This window comes from Stigmatopora nigra, chromosome 7 (assembly GCF_051989575.1).
Source record: "Stigmatopora nigra isolate UIUO_SnigA chromosome 7, RoL_Snig_1.1, whole genome shotgun sequence".
In the NCBI taxonomy this organism is placed as follows: domain Eukaryota; kingdom Metazoa; phylum Chordata; class Actinopteri; order Syngnathiformes; family Syngnathidae; genus Stigmatopora; species Stigmatopora nigra.
In genome coordinates, this window is record NC_135514.1 from 1,095,375 (window position 1) to 1,123,361 (window position 27,987).

At 35.7% G+C, this 27,987-nt stretch overlaps 4 protein-coding genes and 1 non-coding gene across 5 annotated transcripts; 2 read left to right on the top strand and 3 right to left on the bottom strand.

The window, feature by feature from the left end:
- Positions 1-328: 328 nt before the first annotated feature.
- On the bottom strand, positions 329-12,705 carry rorc (RAR-related orphan receptor C). Its single transcript, XM_077720463.1, has 11 exons — positions 12,696-12,705; positions 7,715-7,869; positions 6,823-6,964; positions 4,766-5,119; positions 4,398-4,499; positions 4,024-4,145; positions 3,663-3,795; positions 3,496-3,603; positions 3,309-3,419; positions 2,117-2,226; positions 329-2,051 (listed from the first exon to the last, which is right to left on the bottom strand). The coding sequence occupies exons 1-11, from the start codon at positions 12,703-12,705 to the stop codon at positions 1,881-1,883; spliced, it is 1,518 nt and encodes a 505-aa protein (XP_077576589.1). The 3' UTR covers positions 329-1,880.
- A 2,248-nt stretch (positions 12,706-14,953) lies between these two features.
- Positions 14,954-15,035, top strand: trnas-uga (transfer RNA serine (anticodon UGA)). The gene has a single exon. It is a non-coding gene; the product is annotated as a tRNA-Ser (tRNA).
- Positions 15,036-15,343: 308 nt separating this feature from the next.
- On the bottom strand, positions 15,344-19,028 carry them4 (thioesterase superfamily member 4). The gene is made up of 7 exons (XM_077720388.1): positions 18,854-19,028; positions 18,637-18,782; positions 17,867-18,059; positions 17,589-17,751; positions 17,169-17,279; positions 16,810-16,934; positions 15,344-16,727 (listed from the first exon to the last, which is right to left on the bottom strand). The coding sequence occupies exons 2-7, from the start codon at positions 18,763-18,765 to the stop codon at positions 16,684-16,686; spliced, it is 765 nt and encodes a 254-aa protein (XP_077576514.1). The 5' UTR covers positions 18,766-18,782; positions 18,854-19,028; the 3' UTR covers positions 15,344-16,683.
- Positions 19,029-19,713: 685 nt separating this feature from the next.
- LOC144199659 (uncharacterized) lies at positions 19,714-22,115 on the bottom strand. Its single transcript, XM_077721469.1, has 4 exons — positions 21,729-22,115; positions 21,083-21,137; positions 20,698-20,815; positions 19,714-20,585 (listed from the first exon to the last, which is right to left on the bottom strand). The coding sequence occupies exons 1-4, from the start codon at positions 22,023-22,025 to the stop codon at positions 20,561-20,563; spliced, it is 495 nt and encodes a 164-aa protein (XP_077577595.1). The 5' UTR covers positions 22,026-22,115; the 3' UTR covers positions 19,714-20,560.
- Positions 22,116-22,838: 723 nt separating this feature from the next.
- On the top strand, positions 22,839-27,600 carry LOC144199657 (uncharacterized). Its single transcript, XM_077721468.1, has 4 exons — positions 22,839-23,341; positions 24,104-24,158; positions 25,880-25,997; positions 26,108-27,600. Exons 1-4 carry the CDS (start codon positions 23,048-23,050, stop codon positions 26,325-26,327), a joined length of 687 nt encoding a protein of 228 aa, XP_077577594.1. The 5' UTR covers positions 22,839-23,047; the 3' UTR covers positions 26,328-27,600.
- Positions 27,601-27,987: the final 387 nt, after the last annotated feature.

Genomic DNA, 27,987 nt, shown 5'->3' on the forward strand with positions numbered 1-27,987 from the left:
TGTGTACTGTGTGTACAATGATGTGTAAAAATGTTAACTATCAGGCTTCCATTTTAAAGAAAAATAAAGCAAAAACTGTGTGGATAATTTACTGTATTATAAATGAGCACCACCACATTCAGATATGAGGTCCTGTTTACTTGTATAACAGCAACTTATTTTTCTTTAAATAGGGCTTACCGCATATTAAATTCACCACGACAAAAGAATTTCAAATATTCATTTTGATGCATTTTTAAAAATCCAAAAATGTCATGAAAGACATGTTTAAAGGAAAAATTCTAATGAGTGCTTGTAAGGATTTATTTGCATTGTTCAATATATCAAAATTTATCATATCCTTCACAAAGAGCATGAAAAGTCCAAAGAGAACATTAAATGATTTTCAAATACATAAACCTCTTCTGTTAAAAAAAAAGAATAAAAAAGGTTTTAGTTGCCATAGTAATGTCGCAATCATTAAAAAATGCTTATTGCAGATAAAACACAGCTCGGTGAGTGTCAGGCCATTCTTAATCATATCCTTCCGGCTCCCATGCAATATCTCACTTTGGATGGGCCTTTGTTTTGTCTACATGGCAACGTTTGCAGATACTATTTACATCTTAACACTAACCTAAATAGTTTGGGTTCAACTGGCGACAAAACCTATGTAAGTTGCCCACGGTCTATTTGATACTTCAAGGAACATCAAGTTATTGTTGTACATCAACATTCTCAACAATTTAAGACACATAACCTTCAAAACAGAAATAGTTGACACATTTTTGCAATTGCAGTCTCAGCATTTGACTTACTTGATGGCGAAAGTTACTTTAAATACATTTTATCCAAATGCTGTTTGATTCTAAACTTAATTCCAGCAGAAATAATGGTTTAATTACAGGTTGAATATTCAGTTCAAGTGAAATATTTGCAACACAAAACAATGAATACTACATAAAAAAAAAAATGCTCATTTAACGTGCAGGAAGCTCTTTTGGCTTTAATATATTTTCAAAGAAAAAAGGCTTTGGGGTCACATAACACAGTGCCCAGAAACAAGAATGATAAGAAATAAATTGTGTCAAAAAAAGCAAAATAGTTACGAAAATACTGACTGACCTGAAGGTGTTGTTATTTCAAGCTTTGTACACATCTTACATAATGATTTAAAATCGTATTATGCAAGATTGCTATCAAAATGAATTCTATCCAAAAAACAAACAACAAAAACACACGGACAAGCTTTAGAGATATAATAAGCTTCACTCATTTATACAATGATTATAATGTTTTGATGTCATTGACACTGTTAGATGAAAAGTTATTTTTATGTTCTGGCATCTATAGTATACGTAATCACCATTGACATGCTTTTGTGATGGTTTTTCACATAAAGGTCATTTATACAGAGTTTATTATATAAATACTAGGCATTTGGTGACCTGTAGTATGGCCATTAAATTTATAGTGGTGGTGTGCATTGATTTAAGACAGGGGATTTCAATTACCCTCTTATTTTTTGTAATGATGCTTCCCCTAAGAGGCCTTCAACCATAATTGCAGTTAAATAAATAAAACCACTTTGGCTGGCTTTCATTTGTAGAATTATGGGTATATTTGGGTAACAGTTTATGGTCAGCAGGTCTCCCTCAGTTATGAGGTTCTGCATTTGTCATATAGCGCCAGCATTCAAGTACGGAATTTGCATGTTGTGGTTGTACGAATTTATGACATCTTCCTAATAGGATTCTCTAAGTCCATACGTGTGAATGATTATTATTCTATATATTGGGCTGAGATTGAAATGTTAAATATTTCAGGGTGTTTTTTGAGTTAGAAGCCGCATTGGCCTATTTTTGTAATTATTAAATAGGGTCTCATCGTCTTGGGTGTTGTCAGTGTGTGTCTCCCGGCAGCATCATCAACTCGGCCTCAGAAGCAAAGAGCTCCTTGTAGAGTGGAGGGAAAAGGGAGTGAGCGGTGAGTGGGTAGCGTTGACTGAACCAGCGTAGCTTCTCTGTGTGCAGATTGCACAGTGAACGCAACATGGACATTCTTTGGTAAAGCTGAAATGATAATTATACATTCATACATGTGCACTAGAATCAATCCATCGCAGTCTGTGTGGTACCTTATGCATTAAACCATCCCGATTATCTCTGTGCAGAATGTGCGTTAGACCTAACTCCACACATCTTTGCACACCCTGCACTCTGCTTTTGTCTTCCAGACATGGACGATCTGACAGAAATGAAAAAAAAGGGTTAAAGTCATACTATACAGGTATGTCATATAGTCTCAGTGGTTGTTGATGGCTAATAAGTCATGTTGAGTTTAAAGTGTTGGTAAAATAACACATGGGGGCAGTCTGTGACTGTAATAGTCAAACTCTTCAACAGGATGACAATATGATGACGCTCATAATACTCAATGGTGGTTGTTGTGGTCCTGGTGAACACCTCAGCAACTTCAAAAATGACATTGTTATATATATAAAATTAAATTCTGCAGGCGGCAATCCAAACGCTGAATGATTATTTTTTTAAAGACATAATATTAGTAGGTGGCCCTGTGGTGCGAGTGATTAGCGCGTCGGCCTCACAGCTCTGGGGTTCTGGGTTCAAATCCAGTTGATGTCCATCTATGAGGCGTTTGCATGTTCTCCCTGGGCCTATGTGGGTTTCCTCTGGGTACGCTGATTTCCTCCCACATCCCAAAAACATGCATGGTGGGCTGATTGGACACTCTAAATTGCCTATGCCTAATTGGTATGAATGTAAGCGTGAATGGTTGTCCGTCTCCTTGTGCCCCGTGATTGGCTGACTGCCGATTTAGGGTGTCCACCACCTCTGACCCGGAGACAGCTGGAATAGGCTCCAGCACCCCCCGTGACCCTAGTGAGGATAAAGCGGTTCAGAAAATGAGATAAGAGAGATGAGTTCCCAACTGCTGGTCGCTGAACCCAAGATGACTGCCAGCTATGCACATCACCCTAAAAAATTCTCATACGTCTCCCTTTTCAAAATGAAAATAGATATCCAATTGTATGGAATCCAATATCCTTCAGCAATAAATTTCATTACTGGATATACAATATATTTGAAGCCTTCAATGCGGTAAAAAAATAAATGATGACATGTAGTGTTAATGTCAAATTTGGTGATCTGTTTGAGGTTTCATTTCATCTAGTCTTGCATTTCTTTCTTTTGGTAAGAAACCACTTTTTGACAAGGTAAAGCAAAAACATGGGCTATTGCTAACTACCAGAGATCAGAACTTTAGATGAAACACATTTGTTTCAAGTGAAAAAAATGACAGTTTACCTGCATTAATCAAGACGAGAGCACTGAACAGAGCCACCTGCTGATCAGTAAGCTTCAAAGCACACAAACTGTGAGCAAAGTCAAACACTGCCGCGACTAAGTCAGCGCACCCTGCAGGAAAAAAACAACAACAACGTAGTACTCCACTAAGACTTCCAGAAGTGCGATACAGTGGAAGGAGCCTCACCCAAAGATTTGAAGACTTCAATTCCAGCAAATTTTCCATCAAAGAAGACAGTGTTGTTCTCTGTGTTGAAAAAGCGACTCATCCTCACCAGAACGACTTCCATGGAACCTGAAACAAAAGTCCACTTTTAAATTTCAAGTCATGTTAGAAATGAAAGGGGAACTTACCTGTTTTGAGGAGAGCGATTTGATCATTCTGACTGAGCAGACGGAATCCGGGGATGTGTTTTGCAAACTCCACCACGTACTGCACGGCATCGGTCAGCCGGACCGCACAATGCTGCCACATTTGATCTACTGACTGAAGTCAGATAAATGACAAACATCTTAACACCAATTTTGGGCTCCACATTGGGTTTTACTGTCCTTCTATTCTTAAACAACTATGAGATAGAAGAGTGGAACATTATGAAAAGCTTCAATATGCAGTTTCCTGCTTGGTTTTGTGGCCGCGGCCTTTGGCCTTTAAAAATATTCAGTTCGTATTTTGCTTGAAGAGAGCCCTTCACGTCAAGATTTATTTATTTACCTTAGTCTGGTAGGCTTGGATTTCATCCCTGCCGAACACTTTCCACTTCAGCGCCTGCAGCTCCTCAGCCCGGTAGTGACAGGTATCGTTGTTGGAACACACAATGCTGGCACACAGCTCATCTGAACAAAAAAAAATGGGCCCTGAGAAGGATGATAAATAGCATTGGACGCATAGATTGCACAGCAACCATCCAATCATTGAAACGTGAGATTTCCTAAATTGCTGTCAGATAGGGGACTTTCTAAAATCCAAAATAAAAAATCTCATTACAAATTGAGTTGCAACCAATGGTAAATACTATGCCAATGGGCCATGTGTTACATTATATAGGAAAAATTAAAAAAGAACTTGTAGCCATCCATATAGTTCACCTATATTACGCAGAGAGTGAGGGAAAGGGCCACGAAGATCTTCTGGTGGACTGTAGGGATGAATGACCATTGAGTCATGAGAGGACTGTCTTGAGTCCAATTCTAGTGTAAGAATGAGAGAACAGAAAATAAGAAGACGCAGGGGAACATTTGTTTTTTAAAGCTATATTCAAGTGGGGAATCCAAAACTGCTATGATATTTGTTTGGACACAAAAAAATGTTTAAAAACAGCAGAGCACACTTACTGATACATTATATCACACTATAGCATATTACAATATATAAATGAGGGTTTGAGAAATGTGTAAATAACTCCGATGACTGCCAACAAAAACATGAAAATTAATTTAAGCAGGAAGGCACTCACCTCTAATATTAGAGTGTCCCATGGCATCCCCCTTCATGTGAGCTCTAGACAGAGGTGATACAGCAGAGCTTGTGTAGATTAAATCAGACTCTTGTGGCTGGTTTGTGGAGCACAGCAGGTAGGGGTGAACATCGGACGAATTGAAGGACAACAGCTCGGAATCCCGATTATAAGCGTAGGTGGATGTCATGGGCTGAAGGAGCTGCGGGGAACCGTCTTGGCGCTCTTTTTGGTGGTAAGACAATGCTGACTGGGGGTCCACTTGGAGCTGCTGCTGCTGTTGCAGTCGATGGCGCTCCACTTCAGCAATGAGTGAGTCCCGCTGGCGCTTGGACATCCGGCCAAATTTCACCGCTGAAAGTAATAACAATGTTAACCTCATGTCAAAATGTAGTGTTTTTTTTTCCCTGACCAAAAATAGTCACTTGCCGTATGGAATAATAAAGGTCTACTGTAAGATATCAGAACATTTTCAAAAATAATTATACTAAAAATGATCACTTTCCCTATAAAGGCTTAAAGCAGGGGTGTCCAAACTTTTTGCAAAGAGGGCCAGATTTGGTAAGGTGAAAATGTGTGCGGGCCGACTTTTAGCCTGACATTCTTTGAACCATTAACATTAAATGCAAATTAACTTTTTGGGATTTTTTTTAATTACAAATGGCATACTTTTACTTTTACATTTTTTTTTACATTTAGGTTTTTACCGAAATCACAAACCACAAAAAATTAAGAAAACTATCAAGGATATCTAAGTTCATGTGAAACATCACATATTATTCACTATTATATGCTCACTGTAGGAACAGTGCTGAAAACAAAACAATGATCACTGCATATTCAAACTGTGATTTTGACCATCACAAAAAAAATAATGAACTGAGATTTAAGAATTTATTCAACTCAGAGGACTTAACAAATATCTTGCCTGCACTAATGTGAAGGGTGATACTGGGATCTTGACTGCAGTATGTAGTCCAGGTCTTCATCGCACGCTAACAAGAAAAAGTCAAACTCAGTTCCTTTTGCCTCTAACTGTCTCTTAATATCTAATGAAACGTCTTCAATTCTCCGTGCCACAGTATTACGAGCCAGGCAAATATTGGCAAACTCTTGCTTCTTCGCGGGACAAATTTTCTCAACCATTTTCATTACACAGTCTTTAATAAATTCACCGTCACTGAAAGGTTTGCAGTGCTTTGCAATTAGCGTTGCCACTTCGTAGCTTGCCTTTGTGGCATTTTCATTTGACTCACGGGCTCTTGTGAAAAAGCTTTGCTGTGCCGTTAAAACAGCTTCCAGTTGCTTCACTTTTTCACCGCGTTCGTTCCCAGTTAGCTTGTCGTAGCTAGCATGTTTCGTCTGGTAGTGCCTCTTAATGTTGAATTCCTTGAAAACAGCCACAGTCTCTTGGCAAATTAGGCAGACACAGTTGTTTCGTATTTCAGTGAAAAAATACTCAAATTTCCACTTCTCCTGGATGCGGCGGCCCTCCCGGTCAACATTCCTTTTTTTGTTTACATGTTAGAAATGGGCTGGGCTGAAACAATGACGCAAGGGTCACGGCGGCCAGAGTGCGGCCACAGGGCTACTGCCATCTTCTGGTGAAGTGAAAAATAGCTTTTTGTACACATTTATTTTATACTGTGGTCAACAGTGCTGGCGGGCCGTGTATTATTGATTTCATGATAGAGGCCGTGGGCCGGTCAAAATTTGTCCTCGGGCCTTATTTGGCCCGCGGGCCGGACTTTGGACATGCCTGGCTTAAAGGGTTTAAGCCTGAAATTTAAAAATAGTTACCAACTATATAAAGGGTTGAAGTCCTTAAGTGTTCAGCTTTTGAATAGCTGTCCCTGAAATGTTAAAGTTTACTGTAGAAACAATACTTAAAACAAATACTGTGAGTATATGAACAACAAAATGTTCTTATTGAACGTCTGCTCTACTGTCATGGGAAATGCTGTATAAAAGTAAGAAATTCCATTGGTTTACAAAAAGGATTTAGTAGAAAATTCAGAGGTGCATTTGTGGGTCCTTCATTTGTTTGGGTGCCTCACCATCTTTGCTCATGCCTTGGGCCAAGCACTTTTGTAGACGGCAGTGTTGGCAGCGGTTGCGGCTGGACCGGTCGATGATACAGTTACTCTGCCGGGAACAGGAATAGGACACTGTGGGCAGTTGGCTACGTCGGAAAAATCCCTAAAGCATGACAGGAATGGCAACAGAAGAAGAGTGGTTAGGACAGTTGCCACATGGGGGTTACATGCTTCCTATGTGCAGCTCTGTTTCTAATACATATATCTGTAATATTTTTGGTAATATCGTGGCCATGCCTGGTCTACATTATCCACGATATTTGAGGGATAGCTATGTATTCTAAATAAGTATCTGTGTAGATAAAAGTGATGTTTACTGCAGAATGCTAAAGATTTTTTTTATCTTTTGTACCGTACTTATTTGTTTTTCCTTTTTTTCCTCCCCTTTATCTTTTTTTAAATGCTATTTTAATATTTCTTAATACATTTCTTTTTACTTTAATGATGAGTATGTTAATACGTACTTTAGTCCTTTTTTCTGTTTATCTTTCATATGTACTGTTAACGGATGCAGTTTTTTATATGTATCGTATCTTGTGCTGACCCGGCAAATCTGTCAAATTTTTAAAGTCAATGTGGCCCCCGGGCCGAAAACTTTGCCCACCCCTGCCCTAGACTGGTCGCCACTCAGCCGTAGGGCACACAGAGAGACAGACAACCCTTCGCATTGACAATCATACCGCCGCCAGCGGAAATCGAGTCCACACACCAAAGTCAGGTGAGTGAACCTCTAGGCACTTTTTTTGACGGCGCGGCTTGGTGGGCGAGTGGTTAGCGCGTCGACCTCACAGTTAAGCAAAATTATGTAATACATTTTTTCCTATGCATGCAGGAAATGTTATGTCTGCCATACCTTGCAGCCTTCACATGTGATGACTCCATAATGTACCCCAGAGGATTTATCACTGCAAATCTTGCAAGGGATAACTTCAATCTGGGCTGAAGAGACAGACACAAAATAGTTTTGGTTAAAATATTTGAATACAATGGTAACATGGAATAGAATTCCTTAAACTAGTATAGTATAGCATAAGTTAACTTTATCTGAATGGCAGTTGCACAAAATATGTGCGCAAGTAAATGGGGAATTTCATTCATAAATAAGTATGAACTGTAATCCAATAATACATTCGTTCAAATATAATATTTCAGAATGTATACTATTTGTTGTATAAAAAATAGTTTTGCAATCCATTAACACGTTCGTTCAAATATAATATTTCAGAATTTATACTATTTACTGTATAAACCATCCATGAGTAAAAGCCAAAGGCTTCAAAGCGTCGGAAAAATGCAGAAGTTCATAGATTCCCCCGTCAACATAAACTAGTGTGAAAGGACAAGACATTTTTTGTATCGCTATCACTAATAATGACCAAATATGACCAAAATGCCATCAAATAGATACAGGGTTTTTTTGTGAGGAGATGGAAATGAGAAAAGACAAGAGCCGACAAATGTAGAGGTGTGAAACCTCAAAATCTTTTCAAGTGGTCGACTTGATTCTCAAGTTGGGTGTTTGTCATCCAGTCCTTCTCTGTCTCGCTCATCGAGGACATGTCTGCCAGTAATGCTCTTTTCCTGCAGTATTGCCAGTAATGGCCATCTGCCCTAAATGCGCTTAACCTCAACATGTTCTTCAAATCTGGGTCATTTCTGTTGTACTTTTAATCAGAAGAAAAAAAATGTGTCTGAGAACCAGCATTCGGCAAAGTAGTTCTTCTTTAGTGTTTACAAGACTGACATTATGTCTTGATGGTCCCAGTGATGATAAAGCAGGAAACAAAGCGCCTCGGCTTATCTGACAGTAAATGTGATTGTTTTTAAATGACTAAAATTTGATTCTTTCTCAAAAAAGGGCGAAGGTTCTTTAGATGTCAACTTTGGTAATGATCGCTGTCAATCAGCTCTGATCAACATGTATTTATTAATTCATGTATATATGTATTTATATGTATTTATTAATGTATGTATATATGTATTTATATGTATTTATTAATGTATGTATATATGTATTTATATGTATTTATTAATGTATGTATATATTTGTATGTATGTGTATATATATATATATATATATATATATATATATATATATATATATATATATATATATATATATATATATATATATATATATATATATATATATATATATATATATATATATATATATATATATATATATATATATATATATATATATATATATATATATATATATATATATATATATATATATATATATATATATATATATATATATATATATATATTGTTATTTACATGTATTTATTTGTTTATATTTAAATTTATTCATTTATTTATATTTTAATTAATTTCTGTGTTTATTTATTACCTATTTATTTATGTCTAAAATGTCTTTTCCTGTGTCTGTATTGTCATACCGAATACGGGATGAATAAAGTTATCTAATCAAATCTAAGGATTTCTCCACCACCAAGAGCAAAAAAGGCAAGACGCTTCGTTGATTTGATTCCAGTCGTGTCAAACTGTGTCAGGCAGTCTATGTGTTAGTGTGTCAGTGTGTGCCCTTCTTTCCTGGTACCATACTTAACACTCGAGGACAACCCTACAACCACATCATAATTTAGATCGTAGGGTGGGGAACCTTTTCACAAGCAGGGATGATTTCCTTTTTATATGCAGGCGATCCGGCACAGTGTCAGGGTCGAGGGTTCGATCTCAGGTCACTGTTGTGGAGTTTGCATGTTCTCCCCAGACTTGTGTGGGTTTTCTCCAGGTAATTCGGTTTCCGTCCACATCCAAAAAACATGTATAGTAAGCTGATTGAACACTCTAAATTCAGTCAGTGTGAGCATGAATGGCTGTTCACTGATACAGAATGTCCCCTGCCTGGCACCCGAAGTTAGCTGTGATAGGCTCAAGCACCCACCGCGACCCTTGTGAGGATAAGCAGTTCAGAAAATGAATGAATGAATATGTAGAAGCATGATTTTACTGTGATCTAGCAAAAACGTCAAAGAAACAACCGCTGAAGAAGAGATGGAAAAGTAGAGGGGATAGAAACAGAAGGAAAAGAGTGGTTTCAATCAGCGGCATTGCTTTCACGTAATTTCAGTTGTGATTGTTAACCTCAAAACAACAGGAAATCCATCGTGACCCGCAACCTTTCACCGTTCACACATTAGCAATCACGCACAGTATTCCAGAAACTTACCATGCAAGATAATTGGACAGATTTTTTTGCCGATGAATGGAACGCAAAGGACTTACATGAAGTAAAATTGGAGTCTTTTAGCACAAAATCGCGTTTTGAATACTAAACGTTTTATTTAAAATTGCACTTTTTCATTTTTGTATATGAAATGATCTTGAATTGACGCACTGCTCAAATTGTGCGTATGACTATTTTTAATAAACCGAAAATAAAATACTCAAGTGATTCAAATTTGAGTATTAATTATTTAACAAATATTTAACAAATAGGAAGTGAAAATGTGAAAAGAATTGAGATCGCACAATGTAATAAAAGATTTTTCAAAATTCCTTATTTATACTAACTTTTTGAATCAAGCTATTTTATTTGAATTATTTGAGGGTTTTTTTTTGAGAATATGAACAGAAGGAAGGAACCACAATGTAGATTATATCTTGCTCACTTTGCACAACTCTTTCATGTGTGTGTAAGTGTTTGCTTGTGTGTATGAGGGGCATCAGTTTTGGTGGTCTGCATCAGAAAAAAAAACACTTGTCAGCAGTCTGTTCTTGCACTGTAAAATGGACAAAAAAACCTCAACTTTGCTGTGACGGAAATTGGTCTTCGGCAAGAGGTTGAAAAACATTTAATAAATTTGACAACACCGACACAAGCACAAACAAGTTTAAAATACTTATATACTAAATTGGAAAAACACCCTTTAATTGTTAGACAGTAGCAGTTTTTGCCCTAAAAATACTGTCCATTAAATGACAATGGGAACATCTTCAAAACAAACCAAATGAACGAATTACTTCAAAAAAAAAAAGTCTCATATTTGTCTTTGACTTATTTTTTGAAAATGGTCACAAACAGTGAACAAAGGCGTATCGAAATGTTGCATTTTTCAGTCATTTGGAACTGTTTCCGAGCTGCATTGTTAAAAGCAAACAGTTTGATTAGGGCAACTGAAAATTCTGCTTTTATGTGTCATATTCCGATGAAGTAAATAGTAAAAATAAGTAAAAAGTAAAATATTTTGCATTGTTTTAAGTACAAAGTATGATTCAGAACAATCGAAAGCCATATGTGTTACGTAGGCTTTTATTACTTCCGCATATAAAAGTTTACTTTAAAACTACCTGGCAACCTGAGGATATAGTATTGTTTCCTAGAGCCTAGTTTTGTCATTCACAAATGATTGTTTACCTTTTTTTTTAGGGGGGTTAAAGAAATGTGTCATGTGCAACTCTGCGCGCTTTGATGTGAACACTTTTAGCAAGGCAGAGGAAAGAAACCCTTTCAGATAAAAATACAATAGAATCTACATAGGAATCCCCTAATTCAGCAATGCATTCTAAGGCTGTTGGCCAATATATATATATATATATATATATATATATATATATATATATATATATATATATATATATATATATATATATATATATATATATATATATATATATATATATATATATATATATATATATATATATATATATATATATATATATATATATATATATATATATATATATATATATATATATATATATATATATATATATATATATATATATATATATATATATATATATATATATATATATATATATATATATATATATATATATATATATATATATATATATATATATATATATATATATATATATATATATATATATATATATATATATATATATATATATATATATATATATATATATATATATATATATATATATATATATATATATATATATATATATATATATATATATATATATATATATATATATATATATATATATATATATATATATATATATATATATATATATATATATATATATATATATATATATATATATATATATATATATATATATATATATATATATATATATATATATATATATATATATATATATATATATATATATATATATATATATATATATATATATATATATATATATATATATATATATATATATATATATATATATATATATATATATATATATATATATATATATATATATATATATATATATATATATATATATATATATATATATATATATATATATATATATATATATATATATATATATATATATATATATATATATATATATATATATATATATATATATATATATATATATATATATATATATATATATATATATATATATATATATATATATATATATATATATATATATATATATATATATATATATATATATATATATATATATATATATATATATATATATATATATATATATATATATATATATATATATATATATATATATATATATATATATATATATATATATATATATATATATATATATATATATATATATATATATATATATATATATATATATATATATATATATATATATATATATATATATATACACACATTTACAAAAGGAACATAAAAATACGATAAACTAAAACAAGCTTAATGAAAGTTAAATTCTTTAAGTAGCAATAGGGAGAATAAGATATTTAAAATCATATCATACAGTGCAGTGAATGGATGCCATAATGGATCCTATTGTTAATTTTTTGTTTGTTCTTTTTACCTTCTCACATGTAAACTACAAAAGAACTGGATGCCTACCTCGCATCATCTTCACTCCTGCACTTGTCACAGACGTTTGTCCCACTTACACAAACACAAATGTTCTCTCACCAAATCTGACGTGCACTACCTCCTATTGAATGAGGCAGGTTGGGTATCATTGGTGGTGCCGCAAATCACCTCCAAGTGTGTGTGTGTGTATTACATGTGTGATGAGTGGATTTTTGTGAGGGAGCAATGACAAATAAATGGGACTCCCCCATCCACCCCTCTCCCCCCAACATTTTAAAAAGGGACTTTTTCGTCAAAGCTTTGTCGTCGACTTTCTCACTGCAAAGTGTGTCAAGAAAGAAAAAATCAAGTTTCACTCACATTGATGTGGAAAAAAGTGATATGTTGTTAAAATAATCAGATACCCTACACGATGTGTTAGTGGAACCTTTTGGAGTTCTTTGAAAGGTTAAAGTGCATGAATCGTTTTGAAATGATGAATATAATATATTGTACTGATATAGTAGCCCCATGCCATCGTACTACTAAACTGTCTCTCTCATGTAAATGTAACAAAATGTTGTTATATTTATCTCATCTCATTTTCTGAACTGCTTTATCTACATTAGGGTCGCGGGGGATGCCGGAGCCAATCCCAGCTGTCTTCGGGCCAGACCCTGAATTGGTGCCCAGGCAATCACAGGGCACAAGGAGACATAGGACAACCATGCACACTCACACTAGGGGCAATTTAGAGTGTCCAATCAGCCTACCATGGATGCTTTTGAAATGTGGGAGGAAACCGGTGTTCCAGGAAGAAACCCACACAGGGAGACATGCAAACTCCAAATATACAGTGAAACCTGCGTTCGAACACAGTGATGCTGGTAAGATGTAGATTACAGTAGATATTATAGCAACCTCCTAAAAAAAACACGCTTTCGAGGGACTGACAAGATCTTTACCAAGTGAATTCCAATGGAAAATTAGGTAGACATTTTTTCAATGACCATTTTAGCCAAACAAATGTGAGTATTTTAAATGTGGTATTGGTAAAACACAGCCAGCAATCAGAATACAAATATTTACACTAAAAAGACATGCCGCTCATTAACATACAATTATGATAGTATTTTGAAATTGTTTTTCATATGTGCATTTTGTAAAATGTCACCTAGTGTGTACACATCATTTGCTAAAGCAGGGTTGGGAACCTATGTATTGTAGCATCGTGTTTGATAACAAATGCAGGTGTATTGTGGTGGCAAATGTTCAACCTAAGAAGGAGATAGACAATATAGAGATGCTATCAGTGTGTTGTGCAGTCAGATGCGTGTGTCTGTTTGTGTGCATGGAAACACAGATGGAGCACAGGCACCCGCCATGTCGCTAATGGTGCAACTCCAACGGTGTGTCTTTATTTTCAGTGAACTTCTAAACAGGTGCAATCGATACCTTCCTTTGCTAAGACGTTAACCACATTGCATGCAAAAATATCTAGCACGAACACAACCTTTACCACACACACACACACACACACACACACACACACACACACACACACACACACACACACACACACACACACACACACACACACACACACAAACAAACACACACACACACAAACACACAAACACACAAACACACAAACACACAAACACACAAACACACAAACACACAAACACACAAACACACAAACACACAAACACACAAACACACAAACACACTCAAACACACAAACACACACACACATGGTTGCACTTACTCATTTGAGTCTTCTGGGACCACTCTCCTGAGGAAGACAAACACACAATGTAGTTTCTTAATTTCTTAATGTTAATGATGGTGCAACATCATATAAAGATAATTTAAGTTATGGATAACTGATCATTTGAATACGGGGCGTCCAAACTTTTTTCCATGGAAAAATTTAAGAATGCAAGGGCCTACTTGAAATGTATCCACTTTAATTTGATAAAATGAAGTAAGCAAGTAAAAAATCTCGTTTTTGAGTATTTATAAATGAGTATCAACTCATTAGCTGCCGTTGACGGCAATAGACGTCCAATCCATTTGGACTTGGAGGAGGAAACAACCCCTCCAGTGACAATAGCAGTGGAACTGAACACTAAGGTTACCAACTTGGGGGGAAATTCTTGCATTTTCATAGTAGGCAAAAAAATACGTGAAAACCATCAAATTCCGACTGAAACAATTTACACAAGGGAAAACTCAGAGGTCCCGTATTCACAGCATGAGTGCCCTCTACTGTCTAGTCAGTTGTATCTTGTTTTATACATACAGCTGCGATGGCCGAGTGGTTAAGGCGTTGGACTTGAAATCCAATGGGATCTTCCCGCGCAGGTTCGAACCCTGCTCGCAGCGCATTGGAATTTTTTTAGGAGTCGCGAAACTGGGATTTATATAAAGTAATACTACCTCAAATATCGCGGTTAATGTACACCAGACATTATGGCCATAATCGAAAATTTGCAAAGTAGTCATCCAAATTTATATATATTTTTTCTTTAGTGCCGAGTCAAAAGTAGCACCGTCTGCTTACGAGTTTCAGTGTTAGATTTTTCTTGGGCCGGTTAGAAAATATAATGTGATGCTACTTTGCTCATTAGTTAATCCAAATTGGCCTTTAATTAGGAAATTAATATTTACACACATGCACATACAATAACATCTGATTTTCAGAAGGAAATGATCAGTGTTTATTGGTGTTATGGGTTTCAGTGCTATACGTAAAATTGCATTGAATCATACATAAAGCTGATGTTGCAATTACATAGGTTTGATCCCCAAAAAGTAAACAAAATAATAGAAATAGTATTCCAACAGGTCACTTCAGTGCACAGCTATTCAAAAGTTAACAATTGATATTGCAAGTGGTTTCTACCAGTGACGATGATAGGCGTCCAATTGACTTAAATTAGGAAAACTGTGAATGAATTAGCGTGTCGACCTCTCAGTTCTGGAGTTGAGGGTTCAATCCCAGGTGGGTTCTCACTATGTGAAATTTGCATGGTCTCCCTGGGCATGCATGGATTTTCTATGGGTACTCCGGTTTACTCCCTTTTTCTCCCACATCCCCTCAAAAAATCTCTTGTCACACCACTACTCCAAGATGATTATTATACAATCACCACATTTTAAAATTCTACAAAACTGAAGATTCCCATTATTAAAAATTCCAAAAAAGAAAACCTACCTAAATAAATACAACGAATATATTATTGTTGCAAGTATAAGCAACACTTTGAATCTTAAATACCACACACTCCAAAGGCAAACCAAAAAGAGGTGGGCAAATAATGTTGCTTTCAGCTCTGGTTGAGTGTGATAAAGAGTTTTTTTAACCGAAAGCAACAAGCTGCACTTCTTTCACTTCTACACAATTGACCACATGAGCCTCAATACACATAACGTGACCATATTTGAAGATCGCAAGGTAAATTTCCAACTGCGTACAACTGAGGTTAAAGACGAGAGGGGGCCCCAAAAGACCGACAAACCACACAACCGCCTGCGTTGAAATAAGCACGTTTCTGTGCCTAATAAATTTTGCAAAACCTTGTGAATTGTGCAACACAAAAGGCATCTGTAGAAACACAATGGAAACCTCTGCTTAGTTGCATTGTTGTTTCTTTGACACTTTTCTCTTTTTCATTTCTAAATAAGTCACACATTTGCAAACTTAGCTTTCTCTTGCGGAAAATAACTCATACTGCTAAGTGAAATTTGAAGTATTCACTGCACTCAGTGGTACTTTAGTTAAAATACTAGTTCTTATATATGTAACGTTGGTCAAAACTGAGGTAGTCCATTTTTACCTTATAATACCTATACATTGCTATCTGTCATATCTACAGATTAGGAGGTCAACATGTCTGCCACTTGTCACCAAATCAGAAAGTACGCTCAAAAAGAACTTGGGTAATACAATTTTAAATGCTTATAAATAAAATAATACCCCACTCAGAGAAACACTAGCAAGGCCTCCACTTGTAGAAATGTGGTGGTTTTGTCACATTCCCAATAACTGGCTCACTTTGATGGACAGGAAGAGTGCTATAAAGAGAAAAAAACAACAACAGCATTAAGGAAATTGAATAATTAACATATATGATTAAAATGTTGTGAATGATGGTACCTGTTGCCTCTGTGTGCAGCTTAGAGCCATCAGTGCTTGTCACTTTACAGGAAATGAATGTTTTTCTGCCTTCCTTGTTATCAAGGGAAGACTCAATTAACACTGTACTTCCCAATGGGATGGGGCTTTGCAAAAGAAACAAAAAACATTATTAGTTAAATTAAAAAAATATATATGTATACTCATGTCAATCACAACACGGCAGTGTAACCATTACAATGAAGTATTACATAATGAGTCTGATTTATTTTTTAGAAAAGGACAACACATATTAATGAACATATACATGTAAATATGCATGATTATAGCCAGACAAAATACTGCAAGTTGGAGTAAAGTATTATTAGTATATATTTCACCTGCGGTAATTAACAGTGAGGTTGGCAGTCATCACTGCTCCAGAGGTGAAAGCTGCATGGGCGCCTGTTACAGAATCAATCATAGTTGCGATTGCCCCCCCGTGGACATGCCTGGAAAATACAGGTATATTTTCAATTGGTCAGTTTTCCTTTCTCAATTCCAAATTTGTACAGTATGACAGGGAGAACCAAGAAAAAAATTGCAATGAAAGTGGTTAAAACAGTACAAATAAAGTATTACAAAAAAAATAGGAAGTAATTGTATTTTTTTCCCCAAAAAAGTATCATGAAAGAAACACGTTAATGTAAATCTGAAATATATTGCAATTTTTTCAAGGATAAATTCAGTAGTTAAAATAAAAAAAGTGTGGCTAAAGTCTAAAGACAAATGATAATTTGAACAAATTTATGAAAACTCACCCTGGTGGGCCTTCCAATAAATGTCCAGCCTGAAAAATGCAAACAGTCCTTTTCTCTTCTTTGTTAATAAATATAACATACTCAAACGCTGCTCCAGTAGTTTTGATGCTGCGTGTAAAAAGTCGATTTTTGGACTGAATGAGTTTGCTTAGATAAGCTCCTCCTGAGAACAGAAGAAATGTCATCATGAAGCCATTGGCTCCATCCAAATTGTGATCAATTGCACATTTATCAAGAGAAGGCTGTTGACGGTCGGTACATTTGATTTTATATATTACCCGTGGCATACTTGAGGGTGCGATTATAGCTGGGCACTCTACGCCAGGGTCCTCGCTGCTTCTCCCCAGCTTCATTTTCTACCTCATCACATTGGATGTTGTAGTAGTCATACAGGCGCATCATTTCTGCACTCCATGATGAATTGGGCAAGCTGAAGTCCCGAGGCTTGAGGGAAAATGAGAATGGTAGTGCCTGGAGGAGAAGAGCCAGAAGGTAATGTTACAAAGTCCATCTCACCATGCCTAATATATTGCTAAATGTTTATAATCCCAGGGATGCAAAATACTAGCGTACATAAAATACTTATTTGTCCATTCATCTTGTGTGATTAGATCATGACAGATGGCGACTACACAGGGGTACATCTACTTGGTTATAGAACTTTTTTTGTATCTTGAACATTTTGTAAGTGGAGGTGAACTTTTTATGTATAAATTCTCTAATTCATTCCACGGTCCTCACACAACAACCAACTAAATCCTTTAAAATTGCTCAAAGTGTCCCAATTTTGTATGAAAAATGTGAGCAGGGGTATGACTGTACATTACTATGAACCTTGAGATAATTTGGGGAAAATGTGTGCCAAAAAGGCATACTAGAATTAGGTCAATTTACCTATTTGTTTTTGATGGGATGGTCGTGAAAAGCATTGGTAACTGACTTATATGTATGCACGATTATCATATAATCAGTCCAACAGAGAAACCCCATCCCTAATTTGCATTTTATGATAACAATAAAGTCCTCCATTCTAATAAAGTGTCCATACCACCATGGTCCGCACAAAGCTGCTTCTGAATGACAGCCATGGGAAAGAAGAGCAGACGTTAGGGTACAAGGATGGAGATGACACAAGGCGCTGGTAAACCGTCAATAACCGTGACAGGTTCCTCGCCATCTTCGAGATGACAAGGGCTGGAAAAAGTATACGTAACATAAGTACAGTACAGTATACAGTTGGTGAGGGTGATAAAAACGAAGCTTACCAATAGCCCTTAGTTATTTGCCGTAAAAATACTTAAAACATGTTCCTGTCCGGTTATGCTGAAATAATGCGTACTGGATGATTTAAATGACTTTCGATGGAAACATGTTCACCCTTGTCGACTTCCGCCATGAGGGAGACGCAGAGCGTGACGTCATTCCACCCACGTGATTCGAGTTCCGGGATTCGTCATTGGATGGCTCACATGGTAACCTTCATAACGTAAACGTAAAAAGGGAAAATAATATTACGTATTTATTTGGTCAATATTTACTTTTAGTAGTACATTTTGTCAGGTTGATAGGGATAATGTACTGTTTTTTTGTGAATGTCAATGGCAGCCAATGAGTGAAGTTTGCTGTTTTTTTTCTTTCTTGTAAATAGTATTTCTTTTGTCAATCTGGACCACATTCATCCATGTTTAATATATTATTCGAAAGTATTTTATGTCTCATCGTACTTTTCAAAATAACACAACTATAGACCAACCTCAGAAAGGTTTTTCCTGTATCTTTTCAGATTTGGTATTCATTTAATTCCACCTCAATGCTGGTGTCTAGTTTGTGTGTTCCTATTTAGCTTCTGTTACATCATATTAATTTATAAAATGTATATTCATAACTATTGTTCCTTGTAGAGGAAAACAAGCGACATACCTTGCTCATTACAAAATGTATCTCACCATGGTTCTTTGACCAATAAAAAATGGAATTCAACAACTAATTATACAACAGAGCAATGTACATCACAATAAATTGGACGCAAAGTTGCTTTTGGCATGATAGAGGCAGCAATTATATACAAAAATAGAAATGTACCTATCATTGTTGGAAACTAATAAACACACCATCCCTCCTGACAGCCGGAGTAATGCAATATATTTATTCAGAGCAAGCTGAAAACCTCCAAAATTGTTGCACAAAAAACATTCTCTCCATTATTAAAAATAGTAAATCATATACAAAGAATACTATTGTCTAGCAGGCCACCAAAAATTCAATTTCCTCGGGCCTATGTATGCTTTGTTTTGCATCTTATTTTTACAAAAAAATAAATAAAACATGTCGTGCATGGGGTTCAAGAAAGTCTAAAGTAGCTTTTTTTCAATAAATTATTTTAGTATATCTTCATTAATGTTTGATTCATTCAAAGACAAAAGAATTCCCCCATTCTCAATGACATTATAATTATTCATTATGTCCCCTTTTAGCATATAAGATCAATCAAGCAAATGTAAATGAACATAACATGCAGATATTTCTGTATATGGTCAATTTCATAAGGAAAATAACTATTAAACACTGCGTGGGCCTTCTTAAGATCTCAAATAGCTACAGCAAAATACCATCATCTGAAGAACTTCAAGAACAGAACAGATGAAATTGGAATATAAAGACATTGCTATACCTTTACGACTCCATCTTACTTTGGTGACCGCCATTTTTCACAAATGCCAAATTGTGGAACAGTGAACTTTCAAATGAACAGTGAGCCAATGATCTTAAGTGTGCTACCATTGTTTTACTTTTCAGTCATCCACAAAAAAATGGCACTGAGGTGGAAAAAAACCCCTGACATTTTCAAACATTGGCTCTCAAACAGAACATCCAATTATAAAAACTAATTCAAAGCTGTAACAACACAGTTGTATAAAACTCAGTCCTGGATGGAACATCGGTAACTTCACAGTGAGTTTCTGTTGGTTTGTTTAAGCATCAATACCACACAACGTCCTAGAAAACAAAAACAACAAAGTAAGGATAGTTAATTTGCAGAAAAATACCCTGATAAATCCATTCTAAAAGATAATATCTCTGCTTGGATTAAATGTTTTTCAGATCTTACCTCACTTCTGCAATGCTTGGATCAGCAAAAATGCAAACGGCTTTGTCTCGATCCAAAATCTGTTGTTTTAAAAGCTGCAATTGCTTCTCAGCTTTTTGTTTTTTCTGGTCGTGATCATCTTAATAGTGCAACAAATGACAAAAAGATAGCAAAAGAGTGAAATTCATCCAGTCTAATTTTAGTCTTGAATCAAAGTTTAGCAGTAAAGGCAATTTTAAAATGTAAATGAAAGTTATTTCATAGGTTCTATGATTGATCTCCATCTGGCCATGTCCTCCCACTAGTTTCTCCCATACGTTTACATTCTTGTAAATACTGATATTCCGTTACAAGATTTGATATACACTACTATAAAGTAAAAAGACAACCACAATACATACTGTACCTTCGTATCTGCCGATAGTTTCCATTGTGGCTTTTTTATTGCTCTCAGTCCTTTCCTAACACAAGACAGGTGCAAAAATATTTGTGGTTAAAATCGCAAAGTTAAGCAAAATTATTTATGTGCCTTGCTATTGCCTATATAATACTGATAAAAATGATGTCTCAACTATTATTTATAATCACAATTATTCACAATGGCATGGTAGCAGAGTATTTCAACTCAGGTTTTAGTCCTATTTTGGCATGTTGTTCTTTTCACAATGATAGCCAAAATCGATCTTATAACACATTACTGTAATATGTAAACACCATTAAAATAACCCAAATCCCCCAGGAGCCCTCTGGATACCCACAGCACTCGATGAACACATTGGTGTCTAAAGCCTTGTGAAAGATAAGATGTACATATATATTATTAGTGCCTGTGATTGGCTGGCCACCAATTCAGGGTGTCCCCTGCCTGGTGCCTGTAGTTAGCAGGGATAGACCTCCAGCACCCCCTGTGACCCTAGTGAGGATACGCGCTTCAGAAAATGATTGATTGACTTATTAGTGCTTGCCAATAAAGGTCATGTGTGTGATCTAATTTTCTGTATGTAGGTATAGTGGAAAAAGCTGGGATGTGCGGGATATGTTGTAGCCCTTGCCTTCTCTTTGCCACATGTCAGCAAATTCGCTCTGTGCGTCTGCTCTTCTTGTTCGGCGGCTGCTTTGCGCTTCTTCAGCTCCTCCACCCGATCCGTGACGGACGCCAGGTTCGTCTTCAGTGTACTGATTTGGTTTCTTAACGATGCGATGATTTTCTCTCCCTTTTTGAACTCAGAAACGTGCTCCGCCGTGCGGGTGTTTAAAAGACGCAGCTGCAGCTCCTGGCGCATAGTCTGAAAGAACATCCCGAGCATCACTGCCATGCTGACGAAGGTTAAAACAACCACTAACTTCATTTTTATTCCCTTTTAAATCGCGCAGATCGCCTAATGTACACGTCAGTTGGACCGGCCGAAACACTTGTTCACATAGATGGGCGTGTCAATTCAACAGCAGGTGAACCACTTCCTCATCGCATGACTTGGCAGATAACTTGACACGATATTACAGGTTTGACAGTACAGTTTGTTCCAGGTATTTGGCTCAAGTATTTTTTGAACGCGACGGTTAATCCAGAACCCAGAAACCCAATTTCCCAGCCATAACAGCATGTGCAACATGTTTTCTTTCAATGTATTGTGAGTTCACTAATATAGAAGTATACTGACACTCATGTATCAAATTAAACAGGTGTTTCTGACTAAATGTTAACTATTGAGTGTACTGTTGTTTAGACAAAATGACTAGCACACAAAATCTTGAATATGAAAACGGTTAATTTGTGTAGGTGGATGACGTGGATAGAATTGATATGAGCTTTTCTGTTTTATTTTTCTTGGCTGTTATATCACTAGAAATACCAGACGAACACACCTTATTTGTCATCTTCATATTCAACATATATCTTCATATTCAACATATAATCATTGTTGCTTGACAAACTAGGATTCAGCATAAAGCATGTGTTGTTACAGATGAATTGCTGTACTTATACACAGCAGGTAAGTTCACAAATAATAACAAACAAACAAAGAAACAACCAATAAAAGGAGTAATAAATAAGCATTTTGAAGCATAACTACCGTTTTTCCATCTAAATAACTTAATCAAGAAAGAATTGGCAGGTATACATACAGGTGAATAGCGTTTTACGGCAGATCCGGGCGTGTTTACGGCACGACGGGAGATTTATAAAGGGAAAGACACAGGTGCGTCATCGTCGCGTTATTTCAGGTTCCGTCCTTACATTTGTGGTAAGTTTAATAAAAAAACGATACGGGAAATAGCCACGATTTTATTGAGCTGCGACGCGGGGTAAAGCAAAATTTACGGTACTATGCCGGTTCTTTAGAACGTTCTTGACGCTCCGGGGAATACAATGAAGTTTCAACTGTTGCTGCCGCTGACCTTAGCCTTGACTGTGGTGTTGGTGGTGGTCATTAAAAGCCGAAGATTCGAGCACGAGAAAGTCGACAAACTGTATAAATTCGAGGGCATGAAAGTGAAAGTCAACAACAACGTATTGGGAGAGTTGCAAACGCAAAAGATTAGCCTGGGGAACAAGATCGACAGCGGCGAAAAGGAAGAGAAAACTCTCAAGGCAGATGTCCAGACGAGTGTGCAGAAAGCGCAGAAGAAGAAGAAAGAACTGGTAGCTTGCCAAGGATCCGTGGTAAGAATGTCCTTTTTGGTCCTTATAGTTGGTCTCCTGCACCAATGATCACTATTATTTTCTTTCGATCTGGACAGGACACTTATTTAACCCCTTGGATGCCACTGACGGCACTAGACGTCCAACCAATTATGACACCCCCCCCCCCACTCCCCTGTCTTGAGTTTGTTTTTAAATCATAATAATTTTAACTTTCATGAGGATTTTATTACATGTATTCATATTATAGAAAAGGAATATTTAAAAGGTCGGTCCACCTGTTTGGAGTATGTATGTTCTACCCTGGCCGATGTGGGTTTTCTCGGGGTACTCCGGGTTTTCCCCCCACATTCCAAAAATATGCCGGGTTGGCTAATTGGACACTCTAAATTGCCCCTAGGTATGAGTCTGAGCGTGAATGGTTGTCCGTAACCTCGTCCCCTGTGATTGGTTGGCCACCAATTCAGGGTGTTGTCCCCCGTGTCTGGCCCAAAGTCAGCTGGGATCGGCTCCAGCACCCCCAAGACTCTAGTATACATAACTATAGAATATTAATAAGCTAATAAGAGAATATTTTCTGAAAAGCAAAAACTTGCCTGGCTATACAATTTGTAATGATGATCATCACGTAAAAGAATGATATGTTGACAATGCAGCTTTTGTTCTTGTTCTCAAGAAGGATCTTCACAAAATTTTACTGTAGATCTTGCAAGGGCGTGTTTCAATGCAACAGATCAAGATCTTGACAAATATGTTGCTGACTTTCTTTTCTCTTTGCTGCAGAAAACATTGAAAGATGGCATGGCCACGCTACAAGCAGACCTCAATAATCTCCGAGGTAAATACATTAAGTTTTAAGTTGTGTAACAAGATCTTCACTATATTTCTTAATAATGCCCTAATATCGCCTTATTCATGGTGCCCTAATGCAAACGGAAAAAAATGCACATTGCCACAACTTTAATCATTTTGGTTAGGGTAAGTTACCCCATATTGTTCGCTTTATTACACAATCAATTATTACCAAAACAGGCTTGTATTTAAACTTATTTTCCTACTACCCATTTTGTGACATTTTTGACTTTGTGAATCTCATAACATTTGCTATTTTTAGACCACCCAGAGGAAGGGCTCAGGGTCACACCTGCTTTGTTATTCTTATGGTTTCTCTTCTTCTGCTTGGTGAGCTAAAATGGCTACTCACCTGTTATTTATGATGGTTGGTATCTTCCAGGCATTACTACTTAGAGTCTGGTTTAAAAAGATATTTAAGGGATGAATAATTAGGTTAATTACTTTCAGAATTATTTACAGAATTATTGAGCATTCACACTTTTGGGATGTGCTTCTCGTGTATGTGGGCTGATGAAAGGAGTAATAATACTTTTAGCTTCTTTCTTGTTAAGCTGCATGGCTATCAGTTGCATGATAAGACGAACACTGTGTAACTTATTACATAGGGAAAAGTAGCAGATGTTTTGACTTGTTTTCCTACGAGTTTGAAGAACTAATTAAGTGGGAGGAAACCGGAGTACCCCGAGAAATCCGACGTAAGCCTGGGATGAGCAGGCAAACTCCACACTGGGCATTAAACCATCGATCCCAGAACTGTGAGGCCGGCGTGTTAACCACTCTTCAGACAGGCCTCTCTTAGTATAACTATCAACAATTTTCCAATAGCTTGTATGAGCTATGAAAGCATATTTTATATTTTGGGATATGTTACAATTACAAGAAAATACATTGTTTGCATCGCCTCATACAAAAATAGATGCATCTGAACTAGTGCTGGTCAATTTTAACATTTAAGATTAAAGACCACAAACAGATTTAGATTGATATCAGTGATGAAGTTTATGCAGATGCAAACTCTTTACTCTTACTTTTGCATATTTTTAACAGGTCTCAAAAAGATGAGATGAGATGAAATTAGATGTTAATAGTTTTAAGCATTCCATTTGAGGTAAACTAGAGAACTAAACTGAAATTAAAAAGCAGATTGCTCACATTGTACTTGCTAGTTTAAACCTAATATATAATGACATACACCACTGTACAACACTACAAAAACAACATAAAAACCAAGTTTAAAAACAAAAGTGTCAAGATATAACAATATAAAAATATATATATATATTGAGATATTTCTTTTAGCCATATCACCAAGCCCTAATCCAAGCTACATATTAGACAATGTAAGTCAATGTGTCATTTATTTACCTTTTGCTTTTAACATAAAACGCCAATATGGACAGAGGTTGCCACAAATGTGAACTTTAACCCAGTGACATACATTTGCATCCTCGGAGTCAGATAAGTACTAAAAGCAACATCCTATTTATTTTAGTTTTTTTAAACAGAGAAAACAAGTTTTAGATGTTAACAACTGTATTTCGTTATTACCCTTGTTTGTACCCTTTCACACAGATGCCAACCTGTCTATTGTGACTTGATACTCCCTCTTAAAAGTGAAACTTAAGATGTTTTTTTTAACCCCGTCCACACAGAAAGCAAAAAAAGTGCTTTTGCTTGGCTGAAAGTTCCTCATGTCAATTACAGATGAAGCAAATAAAGAAATGTCCTCATGGATTGCCAAACTGAAATCACTGGACACCGAACTAGAGATGCCAAGTGCAGTATGTGCTTTTTTGAAGACTGGAGTTGATTCAGCAGCAAAGTATGCATTCGTCAACGGACATAATATTTGTTCTAAACATAGACGCCATAACCATGCCTTGTGAAATGAGCTTTGAATTCTAATCTCTACTTTGTTACTCATCTTTGCAGTAAATTGTGTAGCAGTAACACAGAAGCACAAATGGAAGCGGAACCCAAGGCAGTGGCCCCAAAACCCGAGAAGCCAAAGACCGAGGCCCCAAAACCCAAGGAGCCAAAGGAAAAAGCTGCCGAACCAGACGAGCCAAAAGCAAATGCTCCAAAGGTAGAAGCCCCAAAACCACAGAAGCCAAAAGCTAAAGCCCCTAAAAAAGGAGTGAAGGGTCATTGACATTGAGCTCGAGTTGCACAAAGCAGAGGATTCTAAAGAAGGACGAGTCAAATTGTTTAGGCACTTCACAGAAATAATGTGAAACATTCCGACTTTAGCATTATTTTCTGCCAATGTTGCACCCCGCTTGGATATTGCTATTCACTTTCATCATGTTATTTATTTTTGTGGGATAAATACGTATATTAGTCTGTCAACATCTGACTGCTTGTTGCTAATATGAACTGGATGTTTGAACAAAATGCTTGCTCTAGATTCGTGTGGGTGATTGTTTTTTTCCCAACCTGTTTGACCAGTATTGTAAGTATGAACCTTTTCACGTAAAAATCTTTTGTGTCGTCATGGCTCGTAATACAGAGCGCAAAGTAGATTATACACAATGGTAAAGCAAAATGACTTACGGGAAACAGCAATTAGACTTTTAAAAAAGAAAAAACGTGTGTTTGTGTCTTGATTGTTATCACACTTTTTCTGTTTGAATGTTTTACTGAAGAAAAAATATAGGTGCCTCTCGGATAATTATAAAATCATTCAATATGCTGCGTGTTGAGGCTCCCCTAAATGCCCTTTTTCATATTTTTTAACCTATTTTATATTTTTGCTGTTGCACTAGTTTGTAACCATTCAGAAGCATTTGTGACATTAAACGTAATTTAACTGGGCTTGGGGTATTGTATTAAGATTAGTTATTAAATGATCAATAATGTCATATGTGGTCGAATAGAGAACTACAGAACAAAGGGGAAATAGCCAAAATAAAGAAAACAAATATAGTAGCACCAGATGTGCTTAAAGCTATTTTGACTTTGACTTTTTATTGCTTTTAGTCATTTAACCTTTCATTCTTATTTGACATTGCCCCTCTGTACTCGTCACATCTGTTTGAGTGGTTGTGTTAAAAAGTGGCCTCGGGGTCTGAAATAGGCAATCAAAGTGCTGTCATTCCGCCCCAATAGGCTCCACAAGGTCATTGCAAGAGTGGGGACAGAAAAAAATGGAAGTGCCTGTGGTTGCTAAGTCAAAATGCCTTGGTCAACCTGAGCCGCTGATCATAAAGACAGACTTTTATGGTCTATTTTGTATCTATTTTAAAGACACACCTTTTATCAGGTATTTTGAAGTCACTTCCGGGACAAAGTCTTGCCGTGCTATGATGTAAGCACTGTGCGAAAATGTGATCAAATACCTTGATAAGTTGTCACTATGTATGTATACCTTGTAGTTTTCACTATGTATGTTGTTCAAACTTACTGCATATAAATTGATGACTGATTTTATGGGAGTGGTCTGGACATTTTTTTAAGATACAATATTGATTGTTTGGATAACATTACAATATATGCTGAAATTATTCCATTTAGCGCCTTTTATTAAATAAATACAATATTATGAACAAATATCATATCAGTTATGTTTACATAAACCAGTTATAAAACATTTTGGGCCATTTTTTTGTGCAAACATTTCAGACATTTGGATTTTTAAAAACAACCTAATTTAATGATTTTTAATATATGTGTGTGTGTGTACGTATATATATATATATATATATATATATATATATATATATATATATATATATATATATATATATATATATATATATATATATATATATATATATATATATATATATATATATATATATATATATATATAT

Excerpts from the sequence above, each read along its gene's own strand:
- rorc (XM_077720463.1), bottom strand. Across the intron at positions 4,500-4,765 it reads GGGACACTCTAATATTAGAG|AATTGGACTCAAGACAGTCC; the intron begins GTGAGTGCCTTC and ends TTCTTACACTAG. Across the intron at positions 2,227-3,308 it reads TCTCGTCTTGATTAATGCAG|ATCGTCCATGTCTGGAAGAC; the intron begins GTAAACTGTCAT and ends CATTTCTGTCAG.
- them4 (XM_077720388.1), bottom strand. The coding sequence starts at position 18,765 with ATGGCGAGGAACCTGTCACGGTTATTGACGGTTTACCAGCGCCTTGTG. Across the intron at positions 18,060-18,636 it reads GCTTTGTGCGGACCATGGTG|GCACTACCATTCTCATTTTC; the intron begins GTATGGACACTT and ends CTTCTCCTCCAG. Across the intron at positions 16,728-16,809 it reads GCTGCACACAGAGGCAACAG|CACTCTTCCTGTCCATCAAA; the intron begins GTACCATCATTC and ends TTCTCTTTATAG.
- LOC144199659 (XM_077721469.1), bottom strand. The coding sequence starts at position 22,025 with ATGAAGTTAGTGGTTGTTTTAACCTTCGTCAGCATGGCAGTGATGCTC. Across the intron at positions 21,138-21,728 it reads TGACATGTGGCAAAGAGAAG|GAAAGGACTGAGAGCAATAA; the intron begins GCAAGGGCTACA and ends GTCTTGTGTTAG. Across the intron at positions 20,586-20,697 it reads CCAAGCATTGCAGAAGTGAG|GACGTTGTGTGGTATTGATG; the intron begins GTAAGATCTGAA and ends TTTGTTTTCTAG.
- LOC144199657 (XM_077721468.1), top strand. The coding sequence starts at position 23,048 with ATGAAGTTTCAACTGTTGCTGCCGCTGACCTTAGCCTTGACTGTGGTG. Across the intron at positions 23,342-24,103 it reads TAGCTTGCCAAGGATCCGTG|AAAACATTGAAAGATGGCAT; the intron begins GTAAGAATGTCC and ends TCTTTGCTGCAG. Across the intron at positions 25,998-26,107 it reads GGAGTTGATTCAGCAGCAAA|TAAATTGTGTAGCAGTAACA; the intron begins GTATGCATTCGT and ends TCATCTTTGCAG.